Below are 24,914 nucleotides of genomic sequence, written 5' to 3'. Positions count from 1 at the left end.
TGCCTCCCTCTGTAAGCCTGCTCACATCCGCGCCCCCCATAAAATCTCCTGGCCAGCCGCATCTACCCCCTGACCCGTGCCACACCCTCCTGCCCTAGAGATATGGCCTCCGCCTTCGCTACATACCCCAGACACAGGGATCTCCTCCGCCCCGTATGCCCGACTGCCTAAGACCCTTGCCTCGCCACCCTGCTGACCCAGTCGGATCTCCCCCTCACCTCTTAGACACGATGCGCCGATCCCACCCCTCCCTTCCCCTGTCGATCCCCTATCACCCTCCTCCCTCACCCCATCTGGCCTCAACTGCCCGCCGATGCCCTTCCCATCCTCAAGTAGCACCCGATCAGCCGCCGATCTCTCCTCACTCCCACCCCACGCCGCTCGCTCCCTTGATCTTTCCCTCACCCGTTCTCTTGACCTAGCCCGCTCTCTCATCGCCGCTCTCGTTTTTGTGCTGAAAGATATTCCAAAACTTTTTATTTAATAAAGTTCAAAATTTATTTCAATAACAATATAATAATTATTGAAATAATAATTATAAATTATACATATAAATAATTATTATCGAATGTTTATTGGAGATAAAGAGGAAATTTTAATAATAAAAAGGAACTCAAATTGATATTTATCAAAACATTACATCAACTCAAACAAACATTTTCGGATTACACAACTCAATATAGACCCTCACACTCATTTATTTTGCACACTTCTTTTTCTTATATATCTCAATATTCAAACTTAGTCCACACCTCTATATATAACATCACTTTTTTTTTGGTATTACAGATGCTTTACAACAGCAAAGTAGAAGAAAAGGAACAGAAAAACAAAAACCAGTAAACCAGCAGAGTAACAAAAAAACTACAGCATATCAGTAGGATCAGTGACCCTACGATTTTGGTACATGCCTCTATAACCTTCCTCGAGCAGATGTCTCAGGTTCGAGGGTGGTTCCAATAGGATATGCTTCCCCCAAGGCGACACCCTTGCCTCTCTAGCCAGCCAGTCTGCACAACGGTTGACCTCTCTATAGATGTGTTTGAAACTGATATTCAGAGTCTTTTGGAAGCCCAGAATATTCCCCAGGACTGACTTCAAGGGGTGAACAACCAGTTGACCTTGAGTGTCATTGAGAAGGTTTATTAGTTCCGCACAATCGGATTCTATAGCTACAAATTGGAGGCCGATTTCGGTAGCTAGCTCCAGACCTGAGAGAATCCCCCAGCATTCCGCCAGGAAGCTATCGCCTCTGCCAATGTTATGAATAAAGCCTCTAATCCAAATTCCATTACTGTCTCTTATCAGACCTCCTGCCCCTATTGTCTTCGTTCTCGAGCAACAAGACCCATCAGTATTCAGAGTAAACCATGGTGGGTTAGGTTTCCTCCAATTTATCATTATATCTGTTTTCGTCTTGTGGATGTCGTCTGAGTCAGCACCTAAGGTCAGGTTGGCGAACGATTGGATACTAAGGCTTTTGTCGGTTGGGATGGCGCTTTGATTATCGAAAATGCTGCAGTTGCGCCACTTTCAAAGAAACCAAGTACATATTGCGAAAATGACATTCCAGCCTATTCCCCAAATTCCTCGACTGTCATTTTTTAGATTTTCCATCATCCAGTTTTCAAAGTCGAGGGAGAAAAAATTACCTGTTAACAGAGCTGGGTTGATCTTTTTCCATAAAGGACTACTAGCTGTGCAGTCCCTGAAAACATGAAGGATTGATTCATCCCCACGATTACAGATTGAACACGTACTCGAGCAAGTCAAGTGCCGTCGGTTTCTCTCCATGTTGGTGAGTAAGCGATTGTGTAAGGCAGTCCAGAGAAAAAAGACAATGCGGTGAGGTAGCTTTAGTTGCCATATAAACTGCCATTTCCAACTCTCTCTTGCCCCAGCTTCCTTCACAACCATATGGTACGCCGATTTAGTTGTGAAAATCCCATTGCTTGCTCCTTTCCAGATCAGTTCATCCTTAGCAAAACCAGAGTTGTCTAGGCGAATTGCTGTCATCCGGAGTCTCAACTCTATAGGGACCCACTATTCTAAAACCGACCAGTTCCATGTGCCTGTCGCAGTCGTATAATTGTTGAGTGTGTAGTTCAAGTGGGTATCCGGAATGAGATTCACATAGTCGCAAAGGCGAAAATCTCCTAACCATTTATCGTGCCAGAAATTAATCGTCTTTCCATCCCCGACACCCCAAACAAGGCCGCTATTGAACTCGCCGATGATAGAACAAATGCTTCTCCAAACATGGGAGCACTGACCAGTTCTAATACAAGCATTGAAGAGATCAGTGTTGGGGAAATACTTAGCTTTCAGGATTTTAACCCAAAGTGTGTCAGGCTCTCTGATAATACGCCACGCGAGCTTCATAAGGAGGGCTCTGTTTTGGTCTGTTGTGCTCCTCAAGCCTAGTCCCCCTTTGTCTTTTGGTTTGCACACTTCCTCCCACGGAATTAGGTGGACTCGCTTTTTACTAACTTAGCTACCCTAGAGGAAGCTTCGGTTAAGGCTGTCAATTTTCCTAGTCGTGGTTCTTGGAAGGAGATTGGTATTCATTGTGTGCGTTGGGATGGCATTTAGGACGGCTTGGATCAACGTAGTTCTACCCGCTAAGGATAGAGAATCTGCTTTCCAGCCTGCAAGGTGCCCATTGACCTTATTGACTACTTCTTGGAAATCAGAGACCTTCAATCTTTTCTGAAGAAGATGAACCCCAAGATATTTCCCTAGACATGCCGTGAGAGGGATTCTACTCTGACCGCTGAGGTTGCGAGCAAGGCTCGAGGAGACATTTTTGGAGAAGCAAATTTTGGACTTTGATAGACTTATTTTTTGCCCTGACATCTTACAGAACTCGTCTAGACATTGGTTAATAATGCTCATCTGGGAAGAAGAGGCTTCAGCGAACAAAATAAGGTCATCTGCAAAAAAGAGATGGGTAAGTTTTGGGCAACTCCTTGCAATCGAAAGCCCTTTCCAGGCCCATTTGTTAACTTCAGCCTGTATCATTTGGCTCAGGCGCTCCATGCACAGAATGAAGAGGAAGGGGGATAGGGGATCACCCTGACGAATTCCTCGGGAAGGTTTAAAACTGTCAGTAAGCTCCCCATTGAAAGCCACCCTGAAGGAAGAGGAAGATATACACTCACCCACCAGATTGACCCAGTTCGGAGGCATCCCTATACTTTGGAGGGTGTCCGTTATGAAATCCCAACTGAGTTTGTCATAGGCTTTTTCCAAGTCTATCTTAATAGACATGAAACCTTTTTTGCCTGATTTGATTCGCATATAATGGACTGCCTCTTGAGCCAAGATGATGTTGTCATGAAGCTGTCTCCCCTGGATGAAGCTTGTCTGGCATTCATTTACAAGCACAGGCATAATGCTCTTTAGCCTGGTTGTGATCAATTTAGTAACGGTTTTGTAGATCACCGAGCACAGGCTAATCGGACGAAACTGATGAAGAAAATCTGGGTTGTTTACCTTGGGAATAAGGACTAAGATGGTCTCATTGACGGATGAGATAGAGGATGTCCCTGAGAAACAGCCAAAAACAAACTGGTAGATGCTATCAGAAACTACTTTCCAGTGCTTTTAGAAAAAACCCACGGTCAACCCATCAATTCCGGGCGCCTTGTTCGCCCCCATGTCGAAGACCGCTTGCTTAATTTCCTTCTTGGTAATATGGCTGAAGGTCTTCAGGATCAATTCTGGAGGGAGAGTGGGAAAATTTGCTGGAGGGGGCGTTCCAAGGTTGCTATCATTGTCTGCTGTAAATAAATTCCTGAAAAAGTCCTGGGCCATGGTTTTCAACCTATCTTGATCTTCGACACATTCTCTGATTTCATCCTTTAAGGAGACAATGCGATTACGATGTCTTCTTATCATCGTCGAAATATGGAAGTATTTCGTGTTCCGATCTCCATCTTTAATCCATTGCTTCCGAGATTTCTGATACCACAATAATTCTTCTTGTTTCATGATACCCAGTAGCTCTGTCTGTAACTCTTTCTCCAAGTCGTATAGGTGGTGATACCATTTCCGGCTCAGTATCTTTTGAATACCCTCGATTCTCTTGAGGATACGTCTTTTTTTCTGGAAAATGTTACCAAAGGTTTCTCGGTTCCACAATTGAACTTCTGATTTGAAATTAGCAGCAGCGAGGCTGAAATTATAATGCGGGGACCAACTCCGTCTCACAACTTCCGGAAAGGATTCATGCGTCTCCCAAGCCAATTCGTATCTGAATGCTTTATTCTTCCTAGCACAGGTGTTAAAGCCATGTAAACTACAAATGATCGGTGCATGGTCGGAGCTTCTATAGGGAAGAGTTCTCATCTCAGCTTCTGGAAATGCAAGGCGGCCAGCTGAATTCATATAGGCTCTGTCGAGTCTAACTTGCAGGTTCCTTCTTCGCCAAGAGAATCTCCCACCCTTTGTGCCCAAGTCTATCAACCCAACCTTGTTAATCTGTCTCTTATGAATTTCACACCTTTTCAGATACGTTAGGGAGCCCCCAAGCTGATCTTCAATACAGGCTATGTCATTGAAGTCGCCCATAACTAGCCAAGGGTCATTTGGGGGGGGTCTGGAGATTATAAAGATCATCCCAGAGGCCACTGCGAATGAAACTGTTGGTACTTGCATAAAGTATTGTGAGGAAGCAAATTAAATTGTTGCCATTTATGATTTTCCCATGGATAAACTGGTTACTGGATGCTAGATGGTAGAAGCTCACTTGGTTTTTCCTCCAGAAAGCCAGATACCACCTGACCTGCCCGTAGCTTCCGCTCGAACACAAGACCACTCTTTAAACCGCTTAACAATATCGTCGGCTTTTGTGCCACTGATTTTGGTTTCCAAAATAAAGAAAACTACCGGTCGATGAATTTTCAGAAGATCATGGAGGTGTAGGAGGTTATGTCTACTGGCAACCCCCCTAATGTTCCAACTCAGTACTATCATAAAAAATGGAGATAAAAAAAGAATGATAACAAATATGAGAGGAAAGCTATAAAAGCTTTTTGGAAACCTGTTTTTTCCCCACTCCTGGAGTCGATGAACTAGCCTTTGACAGGGTAGATGCTGGCCTAAGAGAATCTGGGCCCTTATCTAGCGGTTTCCCTTCCCCTCCATTAGAAAACTCATGTTGGAAAGCTTGAGAGAGTTTCTAGATTTGTTTGGTAATGGATAGGGAGGGAGGTTCAGGAAATTTCATACCTTCATCCCTCAGGTTTTGAAGTTTTAGTTGCTTGTTCTTGTCACACACAATGAGGGGAGGGACGCTGTTATCATTAGGAGAAAATTTGGAGATGGTCGATTGCAAGGGAAAGTTATGGGTGGGATTAGTGCTAATTAGGCCACTGGTTTGTAAGTTGACTTTGGTATTTGGTAAACTTGTGGGTTCCTGAGAAAGAAATTTTGTTTGTGTGTCCATGATGACTTTTGGGGGTTGCCCCTCACTCTCCCCACTAACTTGTGTATGGGCTCCTTTGTCTTCTATAGTCATTAAGACTTTGCTATTATCCTGACTTGCTAAATCAGGTTCTTTGTTGGAGTGGACATGAGGAGCTCTGGAGATAATGGGCAAACTCTTGTCTTTTTCTTCAGAAGCTTTGGTTTTTGGTTTATCTGTAGGGTCCTCTTGGATGATGATTGGGTTGGATTGCCTGACCGGTCTTCTCCCTTTTGGCCGGCGAACCACCATCCAGGGGCCGTAGTCATCCACCACCTCCCCTCTAATGTTGGCTTCCTCATTTTGCTGTTGGTTTCCTGTTGTGGCTTGCTCGTTCGGACCGGATTCCTCCTTGCGAGCGGGACAGTGCTCCAAGTTATGACCATATCTACCAGAATGGAAGCAGATATTATGGAGGCCTTCGTACTCTACACGGTAAATCCGTTTACGCATTTTGTATTTAGCTATCAGTGGCTTGGACAGGTCGAGTTCAACGCAGACTCTGGCATACTTCCCTCTTGTACCAGCAGAGGAGTTTTTATCCACGTATTGAGCTTTTCCGACTAAGTTCCCAAACTTCATCAATGAAGCTGCACTGTAATATTCAATTGGAAGGTTTGGGAATCTTACCCAGGCTATGATCTTTGTTACTTGGTCCTCCGCAGGCTCAAAATGAGGTCTCTAGGGTCTGATGGTGATGATGTGGTCGGCAACTACCCAAGGGCCACCTGAGAGTGCTGCTTTATAGTCTAATTCAGTAGAGAATTTCACCAGAAAAAAATCGTGGGACAGGTCCACCAAGGTTACAGTTCCAGTTTTCGCCCAAAAGGAACGTAGTCTGGAATCAAGATAACGATAGCCAATTTTTTCCCCAACACCTTCACTATCAATGAAAGCTTCCAAGGATCCCACAACAATTTTTTCTCTGCTGAAGAGAAATGGACCACAGGACATTTATCATCAGCATCGTCTTCTTCCTCACTGTCCGAGCACGGTTCGTACGTTTGGAAATCATGGAGGTGCTCTTCGTCAACTGCTGCAGATTCTGTCATAGAGGTGTCGTTCGGTGCCGGACTGCCGAGGACTTTATCTCTCCAGGAGGTCGCCCCTTTCCTGAAGGGAGAGCCATGAGGAGCAGGTTCATTGACAGTTGCAGGGGAGGCTTTTCCTTCAGAATCCTTAACTTTCTTGTTGCTGCGATGGAGTTGGTCTTCCTCCTCATCTGAGCTTGCTTTGTGTGCAGAGAGCATTGCGGTGGAGTTCTACAGTTATGATATGACAAAATACACCACAAATTATGATATTTAATTTGACATAGACTTGACAAAATTTAGCCACAATTTGTTCAACTCCACAGCCCATCACCCACGTAATTCTACCTCTTATTTTATTATTTTTATTATTTTTTTATCACATGCATTACTTGCATGCATTAAGGTTTTTTGTCTTTTTTTGATAATTTTCCAACATCACATATCCTTATTTGACCATCTTAATAAATTAAGTTTATTTATATTAATTAACAATGTCTGAGTTTAATAGTTTTCATATATAAAGAAACAATAATATAATTTGTTAAAGTAGAATTCAAAATTGGTAAAAAAACAATACATAATTGTTTTTTTCAATTGACGGTCTTAACAACAATAACATAATAGAGATTTTCAAAATTAATTTCACAACTTTTTAGGTTATAAATTTAGTCATGTGATTTATTGAGGGAGCAAATTTACCATTTAAGTGCAAACAATACAATTTAACAATATATTTATATTACTTAAAAAAAAAAACAATACATTTATGAGATTGTACAATTTTAAATTTGATTAATAGAAGATGAACTTTTTTTTCTTTAACAAAAGATGTAATTTCAATTCTTATTAAGTGATCAGAAAGATAAAGGTTGGAGTGTAGTCGAATATGAAATTGCACATAGATTTTTTTTATCACACCACTGGTAATTATTATATTTTTTTATTATCGGTTTTGTTTCTATTTATGATATTTAGAGGATCATAGAAGTAATTAACACGCAATTAACCCAATAAACATAAGACGAGCTGTTATGAGGGAAAGTGTTGTGAGGTGATGTAAGAGAAAGTGCTATCGGAAAAAGCTAATAAGTATTTAGTAAATGCATTATAAAAAAATTTAAAGTTAAGAAATAAAAAATATAAATATATATATTATGTTATATTGAAAGTTGTGGTTATTTTTATAAAATAAATAAATTAATATCAGCTTTCCTACATTTTTAATGAAATGCTGCTTTAAATGCTTTTGAAGTCCAGAAAAGCAATATCAGACAAGACATATGTTCAGTTCTTTTTGACTGAAATTAAATAAACCGAACCGAACTGAATGTTATTGAATTGAAATGATAATATTAGATTTTAAAAATAACAATAATTAAAATAAATAAACTTATAATAATAATAATAATAATAATAATAATAATAATAATAATAATAATAATAATAATAATAATAACAGAATTGAATTGAAAATTAGTGAAAGAATGCTACTCAAGTTTAGCCATATTAATTGGGGGAGAGTGTATCTTTCCCTTTCCAAAACGACATCGAATCATAGTCGTGTACATATGAAAAAAATAATACTTTATTTGATCCGAATGAGCATCGATATTCCAATGGCGGAAGAAGACGCTTCAGAAGTGAAAAACGCGGGAAACATGCCATTGCTACGGCTGAATCGAGATCAAAATCTACACAATAGGAAAAAAGGTAACGTATTACGGATTACGAATTCAATTGGAACTTTTGTTCGTTTAGATCTAATTTGCTTTCTTCTTCGGTTTGCTAGGGATTTAAAAATGGCAGATCATGTATTAACATAAAATACGAATTCAGGTTTTTCTCAATTGGAACTTATGTCTGTTTGGTGCGTGATTTCTGTGATTACAGGGAAGAGGAAGCGGTAGGTGTCAATAGGAAGAGGAAAGCAAGGACTGGAACAGATCAAAAGAAAAGTGAATTTTCAGAAATGGCGTTAGAATTCTACAGCCAACCAAAGGTTTTTCTTCTCTTCTTTTCCACTTGTTTTGTATGATCAAAAACTAAAAACAATTACCTGAAAAAAGTCAACATGTAATCTTATGTTACACATGATCTGCAATTTAATATTAAATTACCTGAAAAACTAAAATTTAATATTAAAGTCAATAAAATTTAATATTTCATTGTTTTATGTTTCACATGATCTGCAATTTTTATTTCATTAATAGGCAAATCATAATGGAAATATTTTGTTGTAGAAAAATTATGACAGCCTAATTAATCAACCCATATTTTAAGTACACTTGTACCAATTTTAAATTTAATCTATCAATTAGAAATACTTGAAACACTGTACTAAATTTTCAAAATACAAAAAATGGAATAACTTAGAAATGCTTAGAACACAGTATTCAATTTTCAAAACATACAAAATGGAATAACTAATATATTTAAGATGATAGATTAAATTTAATTAATTTTATTCGACGTTGATACTACAATATATAGACAAACTTAAGTTTTTAAAAGTTCATAGATTAAAATTAACTTGATAAATATTTGCAACAGCCTACTAAATTTTCAAAACACAACAAATGGAATAAATAATAAAATCTGAAGGACAGATTAGACTTTTCCATCTAAATAAGTTATCTCTATGTCATATACCACCCTCTCTAGGCATAACTTTAGTGGGATAAGAGGCTTATCTCTCCCTTGTCTCGCTCTCCTATCTCCCGAACAAACATGAGATAACTTATCTCTTTTGTTTTATCCCTATCTCACTTCCTATATCCCCTCTAACAAACACCCAATTAATTTAACTAGGTTTTTCTTCTCTTCTTTTCCACTTGATTTGTATGATCAAAATTAAAAACAATTAATTGAATAAAGTCAAGATACTTGCAGGCATCAATTTTCCTTAGATATTAAAAAAAAATATCAGGTATTTTGGTTCATGTGAATAAGATGTGGCTAAATTGTGCCACAAACCTATCGCAACTCTCCTCCTTTGACCGGGCTTGGGACCGGCTGTAAATGCCACCAAGTGACACTTACATGCGGAATTGTGTATATTGCGATGGATTTGTGGTCATACGAGAAAGGATCTGGTGACAAATGAAATAATTAGGACGAAAGTAGGGGTTACATCTATTGAGAATAAAATGAGGGAAAATCGAGTAAGGTGGTTTGGCCATGTAAGACGAACAACGCTTGATGCGCCGTTAGAAGGATTGAAGAGTGGTAAAAGGATGCAATGGTGTGGGTAGGGAAGGTCTAAGCAAATTTGGAAGAGGGTGATTGAATATGATATGAGTTTATTGGGGATTGAGGAAAATATGACCGTGGATAGGATGGAGTGGAAGGAGAGAATTTATATTGCTGACACGACTTGACGGTTCATGTTAGCCGGCTGATTAGGACTAATGTTTTGTTGTTGTTTGTGTTTTTGTTTGTTATTCAACAAAATTTCACGTATGGGCTCAAAAAACCGATTGCATGCAATGATCCCTGAAACTTACTCAAAGTGACATCTGTTCCTTGAACTTGCTTAGAGTATACCCGCTTCACCTTGTGGAAATCGCCTCTTAGTCTACTTAGAGGGTGAATTAATTATTTTATGTTATGCATGATCTGTCATTTTTGTTCTTTAGTAAACCAACTAATATTTTAAGTACATTTCTGTGAGGAGGAGCCTCACATGGGAAACGATATTTTTTAATAATTAATTAGGGTCATATATATATGGTTCTAGTTGCTTTCAAAAGGGAAAAAATAAATATAATAAAATGTTCTTTAAACTGGCGATTTGACAATTTAGACCAATGTCAATTGTCAATGGATTCTAGACCTTCAAATTTTGCATCAAGTTGTTGAAATCAATTACTCATCAGATATGTTTATTAAGCTTCCGCAGCAACTCTCTCTTGCAGCAATGGATCCTTTAATCTTCATCATCTTCTTGTTTCTTCTGATTCTTCCTCTACACTTTCTTCTAACGAAGAAATCTTCCAACAGGGTTCCTCCAGGATCTTTTGGTCTTCCCATCATAGGCCAGAGCCTAAGTCTTCTGCGTGCCATGAAACAAAATACAGCAGAAGCATGGCTCATGGAAAGAAGCAGAAAATATGGTCCTGTCTCAAAAATGCATATCTTTGGGGCCCCAACAGTATTCCTCCATGGGCAGGGTGCTAGCAAGTTCATGTACACCAGCGACGTTCTCTCCAGTCAGAATCCTTCCTCTTCCTTAAGGATTTATGGCAAGAGGTATTTGTTTGAATTGAGTGGAAATGAACATAAGCGTATCAGAGGCGCACTTGTTTCATTCCTGAAACCTGATGTGTTGAAACAATCTGTTGGAAAGATGGATGAAGAAATTAGAAGCCAAATCAGGATGCAATGGCATGGCAAGCAAAAGATTTCTGTATGCCATTTTTTTACTTTGAAGATTTTGACTTTGGTTTTCCTATTAATTGACATGATTTATCAAAAACATAACAGGTTATGCCATTTATGAAGACACTTTCCTTTAACATTATGAGCTCATTTATAGTTGGAATAGAGCAAGGATCCAGAAGAGAAAGGCTTAAACAGCTCTTCTACCGAATTGTGGAAGGGGCTTTAACAGTACCAATCAATTTTCCCTTCACAAGCTTCAGCCGTAGCATCAAAGCAAGAGCAAAAATCAGAGCCATTACTTTGGAACTTATACATGAAAAAAGAGCAGCTCTAGAGCAACTACAGGCTTCCCCTCAAAAAGATCTGCTCACTTGCTTAATTGCTCTCCGAAACGAGGATAATTCACCAATGCTTTCTGATGAGGAAATTGTAGACAATGCAATTTTTACAATGGTTGCAGGCCATGACACAACATCAGTCCTGCTTACTTTCTTGATCAAGCTTTTAGCAAGTGATGCTTCTATTCATGCCAGCATTGTTCAAGGTATGTCAATTAATTAACCTGTTAAAGATTGAATTTTGATAATTACTAACATTCAGGACTGCAGAACAAGAGGAAATAGCTAAGAGTAAGGCCCCGGGAGAACTTCTGACATGGGATGATCTGTTAAGAATGAAATATACATGGAGTGTAGCAATGGAGACTCTCAGGATGTACCCTCCTTCATTTTTTACCTTCAGGAAAGCTGTGAAAGATTTCGAGTATGAAGGATTCCATATTCCGAAAGGATGGCAGGTTTTAGTTACTAACTTCTAGCCGTATCAATGTTGCTACCTGATAAACTTGTGTTAGAAAGGTTCAGTTATTCTTTTCCTTTTCAGGTAATGGGAGCAAGTTTCACGACTCACATGAATGATAGTATATTTCCAAATGCGTCAGAGTTTGATCCGGCGCGTTTTGAGAAACAGGTATCGATCCCTCCCTACAGTTTCAATGCATTTGGAGGAGGTTACAGGATTTGTCCTGGAAATGAATTTGCAAAGATTGAAACTTTAGTTACGATACATAATCTGGTCACTCAGTTTTCATGGAAGCTTTCGTCTTCTGATATGTCATTCTCCAGAGATCCATTTCCAAGTTTCAAGAATGGCTTAGAGATACTAATTGAGCCAAAGATCTCTACTAAATTCCAGTAAATGAGTTGTTCAGTGGAAGTTCAAATTGGGTGAAAATCAGTTGAAATTTCTGTTCAATGTATGTGTTTGAAGCTCTATTAATGCTGTCAGGAATTTCTATCAATAGTTTCTATATTTCAACTTTATTCACAAATTTATTTACAGCCCAATTTGTAAACTTATATCTAAACTTTCCTTTGGTTGAGTCCTTCAAGATCATCTCCTATTACTTAGGATATTCCTTTAGATGACATGTTTGTTTTCTTAGGATTTGCAATCTGATACACCAACTTGGGCAAGGAGGTAATTTCTCTATCCCTTGCCTTTGGTATCCTGGAAAACGAACAAATGTGGTCAAGTGGAGGGCCCGGTGACCGGTATCTGCACTCCGATGATAAAGTTAAAGAACTTCAATGGGGGAATGGTTGAGGCTAAATGAATAGGGACATAGTTGTGCGAATTTTACATGTTACCTTGAACCGTTTGTGTTCTTGTATAGGGATTAATGTCATCAATATTTGGTGGGTCTTATAACCATAGTAGATCTACATGTTTATCGGGATGAGCGTTTTGACGGCTACAATTGATGCTTTAGGTGTGTGGCAGGAGGGTGCTGACGGATTAGACTTTTACGATTTGCTTGTTGTTGCTCTTTGTCAATGTTCTTTCTGAAAAAAAAATAAAAGTAAGTTGATTCCTTGATTTATCTATTAACTATGTCATGATCCCCAACATGGATTAAGGAGAAAAAGCTCCAAGAGGCTTATCTAGCACCCACCTGCCACACGCTTAAAACGTTAGTTGAAGTCATCGAAATAAGGTTTCTGATATATATAAAAATAATAATGAAAAGAAGTTTTATTGTATTTAATAATGAGTGGCAAGCATTGTCTCCCACTTTGTTCCACAAAGAGACTCTCCTCATAGAGAGTTTGGAATACACACCTTTTTAGGGGCCGCTCCCTTCTCCGTGTATCAAAACCTCCACCATATATAATAAATTTAAATTCTCATACCCTTGTTACTTCTTGTTACTATTGTTAGTAACACCCACCCGCTTGCAATAAAGAAATTACAAGCTCTCCAGTGGTTGGGTGTTACAAGCAACAAGCTTGTAACACCCACTAGTTTGTTAACACCCACTAGAGGTGCTCTTAGATCATCTCTGGTTATGGGACCCACCATGTAATGATGAGACAAATCCCTATATAAAGACATACAAGGTAAATGCCCTTTTTAGCAAATAGTTGTTAGCTGATAACTGATTACAAATAACTATTAGCTGAACGCTATATGTCTGCTTGGTGTGTGATTTATGTGATTATAGGGAAGAGGAAGCAAGGAGAGGAACAGATCGAAAGAAAACTGAATTTACAAAAATGGCGTTAGAATTCTCAACAAATCAAAGGCTTGCTTTTCAAACCTTTAATTTAACTAGGTTTTTCTTCTCCTTCTTTTCCACTTGTTTTGTATGGTCAAAATTCAAAAGGATAACTTGAATAAAGTCAAGATACTTCGAAGGCATCAATTTTCCTTGATATTCAATAAAATTTCATGTTGATATTCAATAAAATTTCATGTATTGGCTAAAAAAATCGATTGCCTTGCTCTTACTTAATTTGACTTATGATCGTGGACCTACTCAAAGTGACCTATGACAACTTGAACTTGCTTAAAGTGGAGGCTTCAACTTGTCAAAATCGCCTCTTACTCTGCTTAGAAAGTTAATCATATCATTTTAAGCAAGTTCAAAGTTCAGGTTATTGGCCAATTTAGGAGACTCTTGATAACCTTTAATATTTGATTATTTATGTTATGCATGATCTGTCATTTTTGTTCTTTAGTAACCAACTAATATTTTAAGTACATTTCTGTGAGGAGCCTCACATGGGAAACGATATTTTTTTAATAATTAAGGTTATATATATATATATATATATATATAGAGAGAGAGAGAGAGAGATCTAGTTGCTTTCAAAAGGGAAAAAATAAATATTAACAAAATGTTCTTTGAACTGGGGATTTGACAAATTTAGACCAATGTCAATTGTCAATGGATTCTAGACCTTCAAATTTTGCATCAAGTTGTTGAAATCAATTACTCATCATATATGTTTATTAAGCTTCTGCAGCAACTCTCTCTTGCAGCAATGGATCCTTTAATCTTCATCATCTTCTTGTTTCTTCTGATTCTTCCTCTATACTTTCTTCTAACGAAGAAATCTTCCAAAAGGGTTCCTCCAGGATCTTTGGGCCTTCCCATCATAGGCCAGAGCCTAAGTCTTCTGCGAGCCATGAAACAAAATACAGCAGAAGCATGGCTTATTGAAAGAATCAGAAAATATGGTCCGGTTTCGAAGATGAATGTCTTTGGGACCCCTTCTGTATTCCTCCATGGACAGGCTGCTAACAAGTTCATGTATACGAGCCACGACAGCTTTCTTTCGAATCAGCAACCTTCATCTATCAGAAGAATTCTTGGCGAGAGGAATATCTTTGAGTTGACTGGACATGATCATAAGCGTGTTAGAGGTGCACTTGTTTCCTTCCTCAAACCTGAAGTGTTAAAGCAATATGTTGGAAGGATGGATGAAGATATCAGAAGCGAAATCAGCAAGCATTGGCAGGACAAGCAAAAGATTTCGGTATGTATGGCATTTTATTTGAGGTTTTGAACTTTTGTTTTTCGGCTTGATGGTCACCGATGAACTTCATTTAGCTTCAATAAAACCACTGAAGTTCGTATTTGAATTCAATAAAGTCATTCTGTCCAATTTGTGTATGCAAACTCACCGGAATGTAGACGTGGCTGATAGAGAATATGATAATGAGAATGAAGGTTAATTTGGGAATTAGAGAGAAACGCAGTTTGGAGGGTGGTGGAAGCTAGTTACAGGCAACAGAGAGTTTAGTTAGTAATTAGTATATGTAAGTTTGTTATGAGAAGGAAAATGGGGGGACAATTTTGCTAGTAAGCACTTTTGGCTCTGTTCTTTGAGCAGAGAGGGAACTTTACCTGTTTGAGTTTAGACAATTCTCAGCTCAGTTCTTATCTTTCAATTTTTGTCAATTATACTGTTCAACCTTGTTGTTGGAGTAGGGAGGCAGGGACAATCACCTTAGTTGGGGGAGTTGTTCAGGCCTAGGATTGCTTTCAGTATTTAGGATCTATTATCCAAATAGATGGAGATGTTGCTCATAGGATTAAATCTGGTTGGGCGAAGTGGAAGAGTGCTACGGGTTTCTTTTGTGACCCCGACATGCCTAATAGATTGAAGGGAAAATTCTACCGCACGGCAATCACATTCATAAGATGTCGGTGGCGGAGATGCGTATGTTGAGATAGATGTGTGGTCATACGAGAAATGATCGGGTGAGTAATGAAATAATTAGGACAAAAGTAGGGGGTTATATCTATTGAAAATAAAATGAGGGAAAACCGACTAAGGTGGTTTGGCTACATAAAACGAAGGGCGTTTGATGCGCCGGTTAGGAGGATTGAAGAGTGGCAAAGGGATGTAGTGGTGAGGGGTAGGGGAAGACCTAAGCAAACTTGGAGGAGGGTGATCGAGAGTGATATGAGTTTATTAGGGATTGAGGAAAATATGGTAGTGGATAGGACAGAGTGGAGGAAGAGAATTTGTCTCGCTGACACGACTTGATTTCACGGTTTTATATGATGGTTCATGTTAGCCGACCCCGAATCATTTCGGAACTAAGGCTTTATTGTTGTTTCTTATAGTGTTCAACCTTGTTGTCGTGTGACCGAGAGGTCATGTGTTCGAGTCTTAGGAGCGGCCTCTTGCTAAAAAAATTGGCAGGGTAAGGTTTGCCCCCAATACACCCTTGTGGTGGAACCCTTTCCCGGACCTCGCTTAGTGAGAACGTGATAGAAACAATTCTAACAGAGAGAAATGACAAAGAAACAGGGTATGAAATAAAGGAAATACTGAGATGAACTTTATTTAACCGATAAAGGAAGGAGAAAGAACAACCACGAAGGTGAACCTTCCCTCTCTCAAAGAGAGCCCTGCAGAAGCAGAATACAAGTACAAAATTACCTTTCTTCTCATAACAATCTCACCTCTGTATAACAGCTCACTCTTCCCTAGGAATAACTAACATTTCCCTGTGTACCCCTAGGAATAACTAACTTGCCAGCTAGCTAATTGGGCCCCTTGGCCATCTATTTGTTTCTGCGGACATATACCCTTAGCTCTCTTGGCCCATTTGTGTTGTCTTGAAGGATTGTATCATTGTTAGCATTATCTCTATCATTACCTCCCCCTTGAAAAAGAGTCTTGTCCTCAAGACTTAGGTGAGGGAATTCGCTGCGTAAAATAAACTCGTCCTCCCAAGTAGCGTCATCCATCCCCTTAGACTGTCACTGAACCAAAAACTGAGAAACAGAATCTCCCTGTCGGTGAATGATGCAGGAAGCCAGTACCTTTTCCGGAACTAGAGCAAGGGAAGAATCCGGTTCGAACTCAGGGGGTAGAGTAGAAGAGCATGGAAGTTCACCAATCGCCTTTTTCAGCAAGGAAACATGGAAGACGTTGTGGATTTTGGAAGAGGCGGGTAACTGCAGACGGTAAGCGACAGTCCCAATCCGCGCCTCAATCAAATAAGGCCCATAAAACCGAGCTGAAAGCTTAGGATAGACACGCCTGGCAACGGACTGTTGTCGATGGGGTTTGAGTTTCAAATAAACCCAATCGCCGACGTCAAATTGCACATCACGTCGATGTTTATCTGCTTGCTGCTTCATGTGTTGCTGGGACAGCCACAAGTGAAGCTTAAGCTGTTTAAGAGCCTCGTCACGATCAAGCAAATCCCTAGCCATGGCCTCCACTTGGATTTCCCCCGGCACATACTGAAGTACAGAAGGAGGTTTTCTACCATAAACTGTTTCAAAAGGAGTAGTACCTGTGGATACATGAAAAGAAGTGTTGAACCAAAACTCAGCCCATGGCAGCCACTGATACCAGAAACGGGGCTGATCTGATGCAAAGCAGCGAAGATAAGATTCAAGGCAGCGATTGACCACTTCGGTTTGTCCATCCGTTTCAGGATGATACGAAGAACTATACTTCAATTGCGTGCCTTGTAATTTAAATAACTCTTGCCAAAACTTTCTCATGAAGACCGGGTCCCTATCACTGATAATCGACTTTGGGAAACCATGAAGGCGAACGACTTCTCGCACAAACAATTCAGCAATCAGACGAGCCGTGTAAGGGTGTTTCAATGCGATGAAATGACTGTACTTGGACAAGCGATCGACTATCACCATAACTGCATCATAACCCTTAAATTTTGGGAGACTGACAATGAAATCCATTGATATGTCTTCCCACACAGCTTGTGGAATGGGGAGGGGTTGCAACAATCCACCAGGAGAAAGAGTAGAGGACTTATACTGTTGGCAGGCTGAGCACTGTTTCACGTAGTCCTTGATGCATTGGACCATTCCACGCCAATAGAAATGAGATACTATTCGGCGGTAAGTACGGTAGTAACCTGAATGCCCACCAAAAACTGAATCATGAAATTCCGATAGAATGGCAGGAATCCATTTGGAAGAAGAAGATATAACTAAACTTCCCTTACGGTACAACACTCCTTTTTTCACTGTATATCCAGGTCGAGAAAAAGGATCAAGTTGTAAAGCACCCAGAATTGTCAGGACATGGGGATCCTGCTTCGCCTCGATCAATTGTTTACCATCAGACCAACTGGGAGCAGAAACCATTGTATGCAGCGAAGGAACTTCGAGTTTCCGAGAGAGTGAATCCGCTGCCCCATTCTGTTTCCCTGGCTTATAATGAACCTCAAAGGTATAGCCCATAAGTTTAGCGAGCCAATTCTGTTGATCCATTGTAGTACTGCGTTGTTGCAAGAGGTGTCTAAGGCTTTTCTGATCGGAAAAAACAATGAACTTCCTTCCCAAGAGATAGGGCCGCCAGTGTTGAATTGCAAGGGCTAAAGCTATTAATTCCTTTTCATATGCCGATTTCGCTAAATTAGCAACAGATATTGCTTTGCTGTAATAAGCAATTGGTCGCCCTTCCTGCATCAAAACAGCCCCTAGCCCACATCCCGAGGCATCACACTCAATACAGAAAGGCTTAGAGAAATCAGGTAAGGCTAGTAGAGGAGTTGTACTTAACTGCGATTTTAGAGTAGAAAAAGCCTCCTGAGCCTGAGGATTCCATGAAAAATTGTTCTTCTTGGTTAACTCTGTCAATGGCTTAGCAATTCGACCGTACCCCTCGATGAACTTGCGATAGTAACCGGTAAGTCCCAAAACCCCCTGACCCCTTTAACGTTCTGTGGCTGAGGCCAATTTTGCACTGCTTCAACTTTGGATGGGTCAACTCGAACGCCAAATTCTGTAATACAGTGTCCCAAGTAGTCAATTGAAGTCTGGCCGAAGCAACATTTTTTCCGATTCACCTTGAACTGATTGTCTGCCAAGATTTGCAAAACCATAGATAACTGGTGAATATGATCAGACCAAGTTTTGCTGTAGACCAAGATGTCATCGAAAAACACTAGAATCATTTTTCGTAAATAAGGTCGAAAAATGTGGTTCATCAAGCTTTGAAATGTGGATGGAGCATTAGTGAGCCCGAAGGGCATGACTAAGAATTCATAGTGGCCCTCATGAGTGCGAAAGGCTGTTTTAGACTCGTCTCCTTCGCGCATCCGAATTTGATGGAAACCAGATGTCAAATCCAATTTAGAAAAATATTTGGCGCCATTCAATTCGTCCAAGAGCTCATCTACCACGGGGATGGGAAACTTATCCGCAACTGTGACTTTATTTAGAGCCCTAAAATCAATACATAGACGCCAGGAGTTGTCTTTCTTTTTCACCAAAAGAACTGGACTAGAGTAACTACTCTGACTATGTCTGATGATTCCCATTTGTAACATCTCCTCAATCTGCCTCTGAATCTCTTCTTTTTATATGTGCGGATATCGGTAAGGCCGCACGCTAACTGTGTCATGTCCTGGAAGGAGATTAATTGCATGATCGTGTGATCTTCGTGGAGGCAGCCCTGTTAGAGGCTCAAAGACAATAGAGAATTGTTGAAGCAATTGGTCTAGCTCCATCAAATGAGCTTGGGACAGATCAGTCCCTGCTTCGAGTTTGGATTCAAGAGCTATGCTATCCCCACGCATTAGCTTCAAGGTGTCACCTTCCAGCCACTGGTGAAGAGTTGATAGTTCATTCTGAGCCCCCCTAATTCCCTGTAACTCAATTTGCTGCCCGGCAAACTGAAATTTCATCCACTTTTTTTCCCAATTGTGAATAACCTCCCCAAGTGTACTCAACCAAGCCATACCAAGAACCATATCCAGTGGACCTAAATCGAGCACCAATGCCTCCAACTTAAACGGCCATTCCCCAAACTGAATATCAATAGAAGAACAACACTCCTGGACAGAAATTTTATACCCATCCCCCAATTTAATTTTAATCGGCGGAATAGAGTCCACCTCAAGGCCCAAAGAACGAACCAATTTACTGGAGATGAAATTGTGAGTGGCACCTGAATCAACCAACAAGACAATCGGAATCCCACGTAAGGCCCCTTGCAATTTCAGTGTCCGTGGCGGTGGTGTAACGTCGCTGCTCATAGGTAAAAGCTCAATGGAATTACATTCCCCTTTTTGGAGTTGATCAACTTCAATGGTTCCCCCACTCGGATCGACCCAAACTTCCTCGGCTTCTAGATGGAAATCATTCTCCTCCACCGTTAAGCGTAACTCTCCCACGTTGCACCGATGTTGTGGATTGTAGGGCAACGCACATTTAAAACAGAGTCCCTTTCTCTTACGCTCCTCAAGTTCCTTCAAGGAAAGATGTCTAATTCCTCTGTTTCGATTAGGGTTTGCTGGATTAGATGGGGGGATGTTTGGCGCAGGTAAAGCGCGAATTGGAGGAGCATTAATGGGCTGGATTCGACCCTGCCCCATATCATTATCCTTGCGGGCGGGTTGACCCGAATCTTTAGGATGTGGATTCTGCCTCCAAGTATAAGAGGTCACGTGAGCAACAGCACCCATGTGATTCCCTGTCTCCTTCATTCCAGATTTTACACCTAGAGGTGTGAATGTTCTTTCAGCGTTTCTAGCAAGTTCCATGGCTGCCTCACAAGTTTGTGGTTTAAAAAAACCCACCCAACCCCTGATTTTCTCACTCAATCCACCAACAAAAAAACCCACAAACAATTCCTCAGAGTATTTGGGAATAAAGGCTGTTAATAATTCAAATTCCTCAATATAAGAGTCCACCGTACCTGTTTGGAACATCACCCGCAGTTCCTCATAAGGATTCTCACACCGATTACCGGAAAATCGTTGGACGAGTTTAACTTTGAATTGTTCCCAGGAAATCGTTGGGTCATCTCGGAGGATACGAGCAAACCAAGTGACAGCGGCACCTGACATACACATACGGGCTAAGGTAACCTTCATAGGAGGCTATGTTTGGTGAACCTCAAAATACATCTCAGCCTTGGTGATCCATTCTCGAGGATCAGGTCCCGTGAATTCCGTCAACTTCACCTTGGGCAAAACTATCATTCCGCCATTGAAATGATTAGGTCGAATAAAACCATCTAACTTGGGATGTTGGGAATCGCTGTGTTCTGTATTTTGCGGCGATGATATCTGGTGAGTGGTCGGTTCTTCTTCTTGAGATTGTTTATCAGGTCGGTTGTTGTTGTTTGCTTCGAGTCGATCAACCTTAACAACCACCATTTCCATAAACTTTCGCAGGTTAGAGAGAGATTGTTGAATAGACCCCATGGTATTTTTCAATCCTCCCACTTCTTCTTCTTGCTCTGTAACTCGAGTCTGCAGATCTATTTGTGACTGCAATCTCGTTTGAACTGGTGGATCGTTCCCCATTGTCGGCAACGGAGAATGAGAGAAAAGAGATTTCCCACAGACGGCGCCAAATGATAGAAACAATTCTAACAGAGAGAAATGACAAAGAAACAGGGTATGAAATAAAGGAAATACTGAGATGAAGTTTATTTAACCGATAAAGGAAGGAGAAAGAACAACCAGGAAGGTGAACCTTCCCTCTCTCAAAGAGAGCCCTGCAGAAGCAGAATACAAGTACAAAATTACCTTTCTTCTCATAACAATCTCACCTCTATATAACAGCTCACTCTTCCCTAAGAATAACTAACATTTTCCTGTGTACCCCTAGGAATAACTAACTTACCAGCTAGTTAATTGGGCCTCTTGGCCATCTGTTTGTTTCTGCGGACATATACCCTTAGCTCTTGTTATAGAATAAGTCAATGTAATAAATGTAAGCATGGCTAAGTCAACTAAAGCATGCCTAAGTCAACTAAAGCATTATTAGAGGCTGCTGTGGGCTTACTATGTCTCCTTAATTGAAGGAGAACCTTGTATATATATGTGTATTGTTCTTAAGTAAAATATATCAATGTAGCATCTTACTCTACATGGTATCCCATGGATTTCTCTCTATTTCCATGGTCTGTTACATGGTATCAGAGCCTAAGGTCTAAGGTTTCTGAATTCTGTTTTCTGGGTAGTATTTCCAGAGTTGTGTTTCTGCAAGGGTTCAATATTTTCTGGGTAGTATTTCCCAGGGTTCAATATTTTCTGGGTAGTATTTCCCAGGGTTCCATTTCTGTCAAGAGCTTGGGTCTCTTGAATACTCACTGTTGGGACGTCATTCTATCTCACCACCTATGTGGTTCATCCTCTCTGCTTCCGATCAGCGTTTCCTCACATTCCGGCCACCCTGTGTCGTCATCGCTGTAAGCAAAGTCCTCCTTACATGGTCAGAGCCTTGTTTCGGCTTCTCTCTTGGGTTTCTGGATTAAGATTCCAAAATTTGTTTCTGCCTTGTGAGCAGAATTCGTGGGTTTGTAATTTTGGGCTGTTTCTTTCAGCATTTCTGTCTGCCTTGTGAGCAGAGTCTGATTTCACCTCAACGGATTGTCGCTGTTCCTCTTCTGCTGTCGTCGCTTCTCTGTTTCCGACAAGGATTGTTGTTCTGCTGTCGTCTTGTCATCTACCTTTAGCCTATCCGTTTTGTTCTTCTAAGTTGCATCTTCCGGATTATGTTTTATATCCTGAAGTATCTTCAGTTTCTTATGTTTTATTTTGTTTTGAGTGGTATTGTGTTAAAGACTATGTTATCTCTATCTGTAGCAAGCTGAGCATGATTAAAATCCATGCTTCAGCTTGAGGGGGAGTGTTATAGAATAAGTCAATGTAATAAATGTAAGCATGGCTAAGTCAACTAAAGCATGCCTAAGTCAACTAAAGCATTATTAGAGGCTGCTGTGGGCTTACTATGTCTCCTTAATTGAAGGAGAACCTTGTATATATATGTGTATTGTTCTTAAGTAAAATATATCAATGTAGCATCTTACTCTACATGGTATCCCATGGATTTCTCTCTATTTCCATGGTCTGTTGCAGCTCTCTTGGCCCATTTGTGTTGTCTTGAAGGATTGTATCATTGTTAGCATTATCTCTATCAGAACGCGTAGTGCACTGGAGCGCCCTACAGTGTTCAACCTTATCAATACAATCCAATTGCCATATTTGTTGCGTGTTCTGTTTTTGTTTCTATCCGTGGCACAAAAAAGGGTGGACTATATACCAACTAAATACCATATGTGCCCCGTAAGAAACATGCGGTTGCCACATTTCTGTACGTCAGCCATAAGAGTCGGACATGTCCAACATGACCCTTAGTTGACATATAGTCAAACGTATTCTGTCTCCCATCAATATTCCAGTGCTTTTTTATACACAAATTGCCTGAAATAACTTTATTGAAATCAAATGTAAAGTTCACTGATTCAACTGAAAAAACAAATAGTCCAATAACCAAGCTCCAAACTTCAATGACTGTCAATGCAATTTACACATTTACATGAAGACTAATTCTTTTTTATCAAAAACATAACAGGTTATGCCATTTATTAAGACACTGACCTTTAACATCATGAGCTCACTTATCATGGGAATAGAGCAAGGATCAAGAAGAGATAGGCTCAAACAGCACTTCCACCATATCTTGGACGGGTTATTATCAGTACCAATAAATTTGCCCTTCACAAACTTCAACCGTAGCCTGAAGGCAAGAGTAGAAATCAGAGATTTGCTTATGGAACTTGTACATGAAAAAAGGGCAGCATTGGATCAACAAAAGGCTTCTCCTCAACAAGATCTTCTCACTTGCTTAATTAATCTCCGAAACGACGATAATTCAGCAATGTTTTCCGACGAGGAAATTGTAGATAATGCTGTTCTTACGATTTTCGCTGGTTATGACACAAACTCCATCCTCCTCACTTTCTTGATCAGACTTCTAGCAAGTGATGCTTCCATTCATGCCAACATTCTTCAAGGTATGTTATAGTTAACCTGTTTGGAACAAAGATCGAATTTCGCGCTAATTCGTGTTAATAGTTATTAAAATTTGAAACTGCAGAACAAGAGGAGATAGCTAAGAGTAAGGCCCTTGGGGAACTTCTGACATGGGATGATCTCATACGAATGAAATATACATGGAGTGTAGCAATGGAGACTCTTAGGATGTATCCTCCGGGACTTCTACACATCAGGAAAGTCATGAAGGATATCGAGTACGAAGGATTCCTGATTCCGAAAGGATGGCAGGTCTTAGCTTCGAGCTTCTAGCAGTACCACTTTCACTACTTCGTAAATAGTGGCGGAGTTAGGATTGTGAATCTGGGGGTGCAACTGCAGCACCTGCAGACCATTGGAGGGCTGCCTGGAACCACCCCTTATAGGTGAGTTCCAGTGGCTAGGGATGCACCCCTCCCTCCGTCACTGCTTATAAACGTGCAATTGCGTTCACATGGACCCTGATGACCACGTAAATTTGGTCATCCACCGTTAAATCTAGGCGGATTAAAATTCTAAGGTGGAAATTTAAAACATCCTAAGGCTTATATTTAATCCGCTTAGATCTAACGGTGGACCACCAAATTTACGTGGTCATCAGGGTCCATGTGAACACAGCTGTATAAACGTGTACAGGAAAGGTTCAAATTTTCTTTTTTCTTTTTGCCTTTCAGTTAACGGTGGCACCCTTCATGACACATATGGATGATAGCATATTTCCGAATGCATCTGAGTTCGATCCGGCACATTTTCAGAAACAGGCATCAATCCCACCCTACAGTTTCACAACATTCGGTGGAGGACCCAGGATTTGTCCTGGAAATGAATTTGCAAAGATTGAAACTTTAGTTACCATACATTATTTGGTGACTCGGTTTTCATGGAAGCTTTCTTCTCCTGACGTGTCTTTCTCTAGAGATCCATTTCCAAGTTTCAAGAATGGTTTAGAGATACTAATTCAGCCAAAGATCACTACTAAGCTCAACTAAATTCTCTAAATATCTGTTCAATGTTGAATACGGTCAAAGCCTTTTGTGTTTTGTCCTAAAATCAAGCTTTTTTTGTGTTCTAGTTATCTATTGTATTCTGATACTGGTATTGTTTAAATAATTATGCATCAACTGTTGGAATATCATTTGGTTGGATGCCAGCCACTGAAAAGTAAATCAATTCACTTATTGTAAATGTTTATGCTTAGTGTCAGCTATTAATATGAAGTAGACTTTTAACTATCTGTTGGAGCTTTTAGTTCATGACATGGTATTAGAGCCACTGTGACCAAGTGGTCCAGGGTTAGATTCCTGACAGCCCCCCATTTGTTGATTTAATTGCAGGACATGGTAATATGGACCTGTGTTGTGCACGCTTCAAACTCAGTGGGCATTCGCGTGTGGGATGTATCAGCTATAACTTTTAAC

At 40.2% G+C, this 24,914-nt stretch overlaps 1 protein-coding gene across 5 annotated transcripts; it reads left to right on the top strand.

The window, feature by feature from the left end:
* Positions 1 to 8,072: 8,072 nt before the first annotated feature.
* LOC136232393 (cytochrome P450 716B1-like) lies at positions 8,073 to 24,681 on the top strand. 5 transcript variants are annotated; one of them, XM_066021526.1, is made up of 10 exons: positions 8,073 to 8,211; positions 8,392 to 8,500; positions 10,487 to 10,906; positions 10,984 to 11,425; positions 11,490 to 11,677; positions 11,764 to 11,850; positions 14,190 to 14,702; positions 23,036 to 23,477; positions 23,561 to 23,748; positions 24,171 to 24,681. In XM_066021526.1, exons 2-10 carry the CDS (start codon positions 8,471 to 8,473, stop codon positions 24,483 to 24,485), a joined length of 2,625 nt encoding a protein of 874 aa, XP_065877598.1. In that variant the 5' UTR covers positions 8,073 to 8,211; positions 8,392 to 8,470; the 3' UTR covers positions 24,486 to 24,681. The 5 variants fall into 5 exon arrangements, with proteins under 5 accessions (XP_065877598.1, XP_065877600.1, XP_065877597.1 ...); XM_066021528.1 differs by having other exon boundaries at positions 8,176 to 8,211; positions 10,501 to 10,906; XM_066021525.1 differs by lacking the exons at positions 8,073 to 8,211; positions 8,392 to 8,500 and having other exon boundaries at positions 8,978 to 10,906.
* The last annotated feature ends 233 nt before the right edge of the window (positions 24,682 to 24,914 follow it).

The sequence above is a fragment of the Euphorbia lathyris genome, chromosome 6, assembly GCF_963576675.1.
Source record: "Euphorbia lathyris chromosome 6, ddEupLath1.1, whole genome shotgun sequence".
Lineage (NCBI taxonomy): Eukaryota > Viridiplantae > Streptophyta > Magnoliopsida > Malpighiales > Euphorbiaceae > Euphorbia > Euphorbia lathyris.
Note: the sequence above shows the minus strand (reverse complement) of the source record. Positions and strands in the feature narration are given on the sequence as shown.

Coding starts and splice junctions, on each gene's coding strand:
- LOC136232393 (XM_066021525.1), top strand. CDS start 10,379: ATGTTTATTAAGCTTCCGCAGCAACTCTCTCTTGCAGCAATGGATCCT. Junction 14,703..23,035: donor AGGACAAGCAAAAGATTTCG/GTATGTATGGCA, acceptor AAAACATAACAG/GTTATGCCATTTATTAAGAC. Junction 23,749..24,170: donor TGATTCCGAAAGGATGGCAG/GTCTTAGCTTCG, acceptor TTTGCCTTTCAG/TTAACGGTGGCACCCTTCAT.